The 7,765-nt window shown below is 64.4% G+C and overlaps 1 protein-coding gene across 1 annotated transcript; it reads left to right on the top strand.

The window, feature by feature from the left end:
- The first annotated feature begins 2,655 nt into the window (after window positions 1-2,655).
- Window positions 2,656-7,664, top strand: CTDSP1 (CTD small phosphatase 1). Its single transcript, XM_027637324.1, has 7 exons — window positions 2,656-2,864; window positions 3,996-4,138; window positions 4,284-4,385; window positions 4,610-4,666; window positions 5,158-5,250; window positions 5,533-5,718; window positions 5,803-7,664. The coding sequence occupies exons 1-7, from the start codon at window positions 2,798-2,800 to the stop codon at window positions 5,929-5,931; spliced, it is 777 nt and encodes a 258-aa protein (XP_027493125.1). The 5' UTR covers window positions 2,656-2,797; the 3' UTR covers window positions 5,932-7,664.
- The last annotated feature ends 101 nt before the right edge of the window (window positions 7,665-7,765 follow it).

The following is a 7,765-nucleotide window of genomic DNA, read 5'->3' as shown; positions in this document are numbered from 1 at the left end:
CCCCCCCCCGCCTCCGCGTTGGCCCGGCCTCTGGTTTCTTGAAGGAGGGGCCAAGGCTGTGGGGCCCACCGAAAGGCGGGGGGGGAGCCCCCGCCTCAAAGGATGCAGCCGATCCAGTCACTGGAGGAGGAGAGGGGACTATTACGCCAACCATGGTGATTGCAGGAGACACCCCTTGCCCGGGGTTTATACGCCCAGAGATAGAGACCTAGAGAGACCACCAAAAGCAGGGGGGGATCGGGGTGGCCCTTAGCGGGCATAAGGCTGAGGATGGCTGGCGTCTACGGGTGTAGGGGTCAGCCCTACGGCTCGTTTGAGGAGCAGGGGGGTTCGCAGGGCTGTGCCTCTGGGGTTTGTTCTTCTTCATGTGAGATCCTCAGCCCCGGGTATCCCCCAGCCCAGAGGCACTTGCTTTCACCCAGCTCTCAGCAGGGGGTGTCCCACCCCAGGACCCCTCTGTGGCCCTCTGCCCGTGGGCAGAGCTCCCACAGCCATGGATAGCTGGGAGAACAGGGGACAGCATCCAGGACCCCAGACTGGGGGCAGTGAGGTGGCACAGAGGGGTCCTTCAGTGCCAGGTTTGTGGGAGCCTGGGGCTCTTCTCCTCCATGGTGCAGCCCAAGCAATCCAACTGGGCTCTGCCTGCTCCTGACCTGGGCTGAGCGTGCAGGATGAGGCCCCTGTTCCCAGTCTGTCCCACAGCCCCCAGATGGGGACAGCATGTCCTTGAGCTCCCCAGCTGTCTGATCTACCCCTGACCAGGCAGGGGACCTAGAAACGATGCTTCAGCTGCCGCTGCAGGCATTGGTCAAGAGACTTTTCTAATTGCACTAATTGGACGACAGGCAAGGTTCGTCAAGGTTCATCAGAGAGGAAAGAGGAGAATGTGGCCAAAGGGACGGGGGTCCTGCAGAGGACAGCGTGTGGCCTCTGCAGCTGTCCCCCCTGCAAGCAGCATCCCCCAGCAGCCCAGCCCAGCCAGCCACTGGGGATGAGGCAGGCATCGTGTGTAGCTCCACCTGGGATAAAGGAACACAGATCAGGCCAAAATAAAAGAGAAGGAAGCACAGCTTCTTTTTTCTGCTTCCTGCTGCCAAGTGGCTGGGCAGTGCTGGGCACCTGGCATGGGAACCGGCTGTCTCCCTGCCCAGCGCAGGAGGGGCACTGAAACTGAGGCATGAGCGCTGCCCGCTGTCAGAGCCGGCGGAGGAGGTGGCAGGATGCGATTTCCTGGTTCCCAGCAGCAGTCCAGTCCCTGCCACAGCTTCCCGTGGCTCGTGGTGTCGGGATGCTACACGTGGAATCAGGAGCGTGGGGACCACAGGTGTGGACCGGGTTTTGCATTGGCAGAGTCCCGCCCACCCCACAGCATCTCAGTTCTCTGTAGGAGACCTCCCAGTGCCAGACCCCATTTTCCAGTTGGGTCACCTGTGGGCATGGGTTGCATCCCCTTGTGCCCCACGCTAGACGGGTCCCCTCCCAAACGCGTTTCCCAGCGGCTGCTCTCACTGTGCCATGTCGGCCCAGCCCCGGGGCTGAGCGGGGCAGAGCGGGACCCGGGGTGTGCCGCTGCCAGCATCGCTGCCTCGCCAGTGCCCCTGACCTGTCCCGGGCCGAAAAGAGGTCTTTTACAGCCCCTGGAGCTCCCAAACTTGAGACGAGAGAGATGGAAAGATTTTGAACGAATTCAGATGGGAAATTTCCAGCCTGCTGTAACCCCAGGGCAGAGCTGACAGAGCCATCGAGATGGCGAGGGAAGTGACCGCGACAGGCTAGAAACCCCCCAGGGCCCGACGCTGCCTGGGGCGGGGGTGGGGGGCACAGCGGTGCGGTGCTGCCCCCGCAGGGCCCCACAGGGCTGGCGTGGGCAGGCGGCTGAGGCTGGAGAATGCCGCACCTGGGGGGCTTGGGAGGCGGGTGCTTTTTGGAGAGCGCCTGGGAACAGCCCCGCGTTCCCCAAAAGCAAAAGGAAAAGAATTGCAGAGTAAAGTATATATATTGATAATACAGACTTATTAATCGCCTAAATAATTGTGGAATTACAGGAGAAAACGGAAACAATAGGAAAAGACCCGCGGGTTTTGGTGCAGCCCCCCAGCACCTGTTGCTTCCTACCGCTGGCCTGCCCTGGCAATGGGGGACGTGTCCTCGGGGGGATGTCAGCGAAAACCGGGAAATAAACTCTATAACCTGTTTGCTAGGTTAAGAAGGCGACATTACAGGTGGCCGGGGACCCCCCAGCCTGGAGCCACTAGTCCAGGGGTCTCTGCTCCAGGAGACACCCAGCAAGGTGGAAGCGGGGGAGGCTCATCTGCCTAGGGGAGTTGCAGGGGGCTCTTTTCCCCAGGACTGCCAGCTGGATGGGGGTGAGAGCAGAACTGATCCTCCTCTCCATTCTGAGTCGGGGCGGGGAAGCGTGGAGGAACCCGGCGGGGTGTCGGGGACCCCCGTGCGACCACCATGGCGCAAGGAGGGGGATCCTATCCACGGCCCACCACCCGCTCCAGTCGCGGCTCAGCGGGGACCCCTGCGCTCCTCCCCAGCGGGGCGGTTACCGAGGGGGGGCCCCCCCTCGTCGTTGCCCTTTTAAGGGGTTCCTTGAAACCGCGCCCGGGATCCATGTTTGCAGCCCCAGCCCGGGCGGAGGAAACTCCATGTTGTAACAAAGTTTCCTCCGCGGCGCCGCTCCCGCACCCGCCGCCCCGCGCCGCCGCCGGCCCCCGCCCCGCCTCCCCCCCCCCGGGGGGGCGCCGGGGGGGGGGGGCCCGCCCCCTCCCACCCCTCCTCCCCGGCGCCCATGGAGCACCAGTCCATCATCGCCCAGGTTAGCAGGGAGGAGGGGAGCGCCCCGCTGCAGGAGAAAGGTAACGCGGGGGGGGATTTCCCCCCACCCCGGTACGGGAGAGGGGGAAGTCCCCGGGTGGGGCTGGGGGCCTGCGGGGGCTGCTCCCGGAGGGTGTGATGAGCTGCGGGCCGCCTCAGCCCGCCCCCCTGCAGCCCGCTGCCCAGAGCTGGGGAGATGCGCTGGGGCTGCGGCTCTGAGCCAGCGGGGCTGTCTGCACCCGCCGGGGGGCGAGGGGCCGTGCTCCGGCCCCCCTGGCCTCCCCAAATCCCGGGGGTGCCCCTGGAAGGGTCGGGGCGCTGCTCGGAGTATCTGCGCTGTTTCCCCCGGGGCCGAGCGGGCGGTGCGCGCAGCGCCCGTGGGAAACTGAGGCAGGAAGGGGTCCGAGTGCCGGGCACCCCCGCTGCGTCCCGGCGCCTCATCCCCCGCGTCCCCTCGGCCCCGCGGAGCGGGTCTGGCGGGGGGCGCTGCCCATCCCGCTGCCAGCCGGCCTGGGGAGCTTCCAGGGCCGGGAGGAGCGAACATGAGAACGGGCCTCGTCCACACTGGGGAGCTCCCACCCCGTGGGGTCCCGGCCGGGCTGCGGCAGGACCCGGTGGGCCGGGGCGGGCGGAGCGGCCCCTGTGCCTCAGTTTCCCCGCGATCCGCCAATAGGGACCGCGGGAATGGCACCCGGGGGCGGGCGCTGCGCCCGGATTGGTCTCTCGCCTCGGGTCCGCTCGAGGCGGCCAATGAGAGCAGGGAGCTGTCTGGGGGTGGGGCAAAGAAGGGCCATAAGCCCCGCCCCCTGGATGAGGCCCCGCCCCATGGCCCCTGTCCAGGGGTCTGTGGGACCTTGGGGACCCCCGGACTTAGCCCGTGCTGCGGGTGTAGGGCCTCCAGCCACGCAGGGCAGGCTCACGGGGGTCACTCATGGAGTGGGCGAGGGGCTGTGGGTGGTCACCAAACATTGTGGTGGTCGCCAAACATTGGTGTCCCTGACACTGTCCTGGCGCCGTGGCTTGGTGGGGCAGGAAGGGCAGCCGGATGGGTGCTGGGGGCTGATAAGGATGCAGGGGCTTCGGGGCAACACCCAAACCCATCTCACCTGCCCCCCAGCTCCATGCTGGGAGCACCCCTGGGGTGCCCCTCACACCCTCCTGCCCTCCCACAGGTACCCAGACACCTGCCAAGAAGCCGCGGAGCCGCAGCATTCTCCAGTCTCTGTTCTGCTGCCTGTGCCGCGATGATGGGGAGCCCTGCACCGGCACCACTGGCGCCCCACTGCTGGTGGAGGAGAATGGGGCCCTGCCTAAGGTAATTCTGCACCCCCAGCCTAGCACTGGGGGCACTGGGCTGCCCATCCCCTATGCCTCCTGTGTGCAACCAGGATGAGGGGGTGGTCACTTCCCTGTGGACACCCCCTTGCCCCCCCACTGACCCCCTGTGCCCCCCGGTGCAGGCTGCTGTCAAACACCTCCTCCCTGAGATCAAGCCGCAGGACGCCAGCAAGCTCTGTGTGGTCATCGACCTGGATGAGACACTGGTGCACAGCTCCTTCAAGGTTGGGGACACCCTGGCCCACCCACACCTCCTGCCCTGTACCCCCCTGCCTGTTCTACCACCCTCTTCACCACAAAGTGATGCCCAGCACAGCCTGGCTGGGTTAGATAGAGTGTCCCTGTGAGGGGGTTGTAGGGCTGGTAGGGATTCACGGTGGGCAGAGGGCAGGCAGCATTTGGGCAGGTGGTGCCTGCCCAGCGCTGACCCTGCTGTGCCCTTCCCCAGCCAGTGAACAATGCCGACTTCATCATTCCTGTGGAAATCGATGGCATCATGCACCAGGTAACGGTGGGGTGGGTGCCTAGTGGGAGGGGGCATCGTTCCCCCTCCCTGGGGACCAAGAGCCATCCCAGTGCCCTGCACTGAGGCATAATTGGGGTCTCAGGGTGCCAGGGCTGGCACCTTGCGGGGCAGAGGCAAATACCGCTCTTCACACAGAGCAGGGAGGTGAAGGGGGTGCTGGTGCAATGCCGTCCTGCAGTGGCCAGCCCCGGGTTCAAGTAATCCAGGATAGGCTGTGGTCTGGGCAGTCAGCCTGTTCTCGGTTACTTGGCTCTGGAGCTGTCCAGACACTTCATCCTGGACATCCTTGTGGGGCCATGGTATCCCCCAGCCCACACAGGGCAGCCCCCATGGCATGAGGTGCAGGCAGCCCTCTTGCCCCCGTTCCTCATCAAGGAGCTGCTCACGGGTGTCCCCTGGGGTGGGTGGTGGTGCTGGGAGGGGCCGGGTGGCCGGTGCCGGAGGCGCTGCCCTCTGCCCCGTGCCCACAGGTGTACGTGCTCAAGCGGCCACACGTGGACGAGTTCCTGCAGCGCATGGGTGAGCTCTTCGAGTGTGTGCTCTTCACCGCCAGCCTGGCCAAGGTGGGTGCATCTGCCACTCCCCTGCCATCCCTCCCCGTTCCCACACACCCCTCGGGTTGCACAGCTCCCCTTGCCTGCAAGGCATTACTGGCCCCTCGTCCTCTGCATGCCCGCAGGCAGCACCAGCACTGGGCAGTCTCCCTGCCTGCCTCTCCGAGGCAGTGGCCAGGGAAACTGAGGCATGGTGTGACCTGACACCATTGGAGAACTGGATGCTGTTGTCACTGTGGGGTGGGCAGTGTGGCGTGGTGTGGCCCAGCGACGCCTTTTCCGTGCCTGTAGTATGCAGACCCCGTGGCTGACCTGCTGGATAAATGGGGGGCTTTCCGGGCACGACTTTTCCGGGAATCCTGCGTCTTCCATCGCGGCAACTACGTGAAGGACCTGAGCCGCCTGGGCCGTGACCTGCGCCGGATCATCATCGTGGACAACTCGCCCGCATCCTACATCTTCCACCCCGATAACGCTGTACGTACCCCCGGGGTGAGGCTGGGTTTGGCACAGAGGGGAGGTAGCGAGGGACCCTCTCTCAGTCTCCTGTGCCACCTGCAGGTGCCAGTGGCTTCCTGGTTCGATAACATGGCAGACACGGAGCTGCTGGATCTCCTGCCCTTCTTCGAGAGGCTCAGCAAGGTGGAGGATGTGTATGCAGTGCTCAAGAAGCAGCGGACTAACAGCTAATGGCCCCTCCACCCTGCCGGCTGCTGCCGAGGGGCACCAGCGGGGGAGCCAGGTGCCTTATTTTGGGGGAGAGGGGGGTGCTGGTGTGCCCCTCATCATCCTTGCCAGCCCCAGTGGGTGCAGGTGCCCTTCCTGCCTGGTGGTGGGAGATGCGGGTGCCCCTGCCAGGGAGCTGAGTGTCCCTCTTCTCACAGAAAAGGGGGGCTGTGGGTGACCTGCTGCCTTGCTGTGCTGAGGACCTGTTGGGGTGGGTCCCATCCTCCCACACTGTCCAGCCTCTGCCCTCCCCTAACCTCTGTCCCCCCTCCCCAAAACGGTTCTCAGGTCCTTTTCCCCTCCATGTCCCCCTGAGTGGGGGGGGGGGGATCAGCAGCTGCTGTTTTCCACTGCCTTTGGGGGGACTAGATCCCTCCATCCAGGCTCTGCCTGCTGAGAGCCTGGTGGCCCTCGGCCCCTATCTGCAGGGGTTACAGGACAGTTCAACACCTTGTCACTCTCCAAAAATGGGGGAGTCTTATTGTTGGTGCATAAGGCTGCCACCATGCCCTTAACTCTGCCCTGGGTGCAGCTGATCACCTCATGGGGGGCATGTCCTTGCCCACCCTCGTGCCTTCTCCTGCCCCGCCCACATAGGGGGTGTGTTTTGGGGGAGCAGCCTGGCCTCAGGGCTGAGCCGCTGGGCACAAATGCCCCCCATGTGCCTTGAGACATTGTGTCTCTGTGGCCCCCTTAGCCCTGCAAGGGCTGTGCCTGGGGGGGGCTCTTAACTCCCCTTTTCCAACCTCAGTTTCTTCCCTTGTTCTGGGGGCCTCCCCCCATCTCCAGTTACACTGTGTTAGTGGGAGGCACTCCGGTCACCAGCAAGGGGGTCCCCTCCTGCATGGGGGGGCACACACCTCCTCCTCATACATCTGCAGCTTTGCCAAAGGCTGCCGCTCCTAGGGAGGGATGGAATGCCATACCAGCCTTACTTCCCCCTTCTAGCCTTGCCCCAGTCCCCCAACTGGGATAGGGGTGGGGGGCACTGCAGCCTCCCTCCCTTCCCATAGCCTGGGGTTACCCTTGACCCCCGTGGGGTTGGACTGGTGCCAGGGTGTCCCCCAGCCTTGAGGGGCTGGGGGTTCTCAGGGAGGGGTTTTAGCAGGGGGCTGAGCTCAACTAGGCCTTTTTTAACGTCACAATATGGACAATGCCTCATATCTTTTTAGAGGGAAAAACAATGGTTTCCCAAAAAATCATGGGTGCCTTTTTACCACTGTGCCAGCGAAGGGAATGGGGCAGTATTTGGGGGGGTGGGTGTGAGAGGTTTTAGCTTTCCGGTGCTGTTCAGCTGGCTCCTGCCGGCACTGCCCTTCTCCCGGTGCTGGGGGTAAGTGGGGGTCACCCCAGCCCTGCCCACACCCCTGCCTGCACCCTTGCCCCGTGGCCAGGGGTGGGGTAGGGTAGGCCAGTGGTACAGCACACCTGCTGGATCCGTGCCAGCCCCGGGCCTCATCCTGCCCCTCCAGGAGGGTTGAACTCAGCACTTTACATTAGACAAGTCAAACGGCACCAGCACAGCCATTGCCCAGCGAGTACCTGTGGGTGCTGCAGCATCCAAGGAGCACAGCCCCTGTGCTGGGCACCCTTGGGGGGCCTGGGGGGTGCAGAGGCGGCATGGGGGGGCTGGGGAGGGCTGGGATACCAGATCCAAGTGCCTTCATGTGATTAAAGCTGTCAAACCATCTTGGAAAGGGGAGTCCTGAGTGTGTACATGTGTGGGCATGGGCTTCTATCACGCATGTGTTGCTAGTGGCTGTGCAAAGTGGGGGCACAGGGAGCCCCTGGGATGCCC

Source organism: Corapipo altera, unplaced genomic scaffold (genome assembly GCF_003945725.1).
Source record: "Corapipo altera isolate COAL_440 unplaced genomic scaffold, ASM394572v1 45, whole genome shotgun sequence".
Classification (NCBI taxonomy): Eukaryota; Metazoa; Chordata; class Aves; order Passeriformes; family Pipridae; genus Corapipo; species Corapipo altera.
The sequence above is the reverse complement of the archived record's forward strand: the minus strand, read 5'-3'. Positions and strand labels throughout refer to the sequence as shown.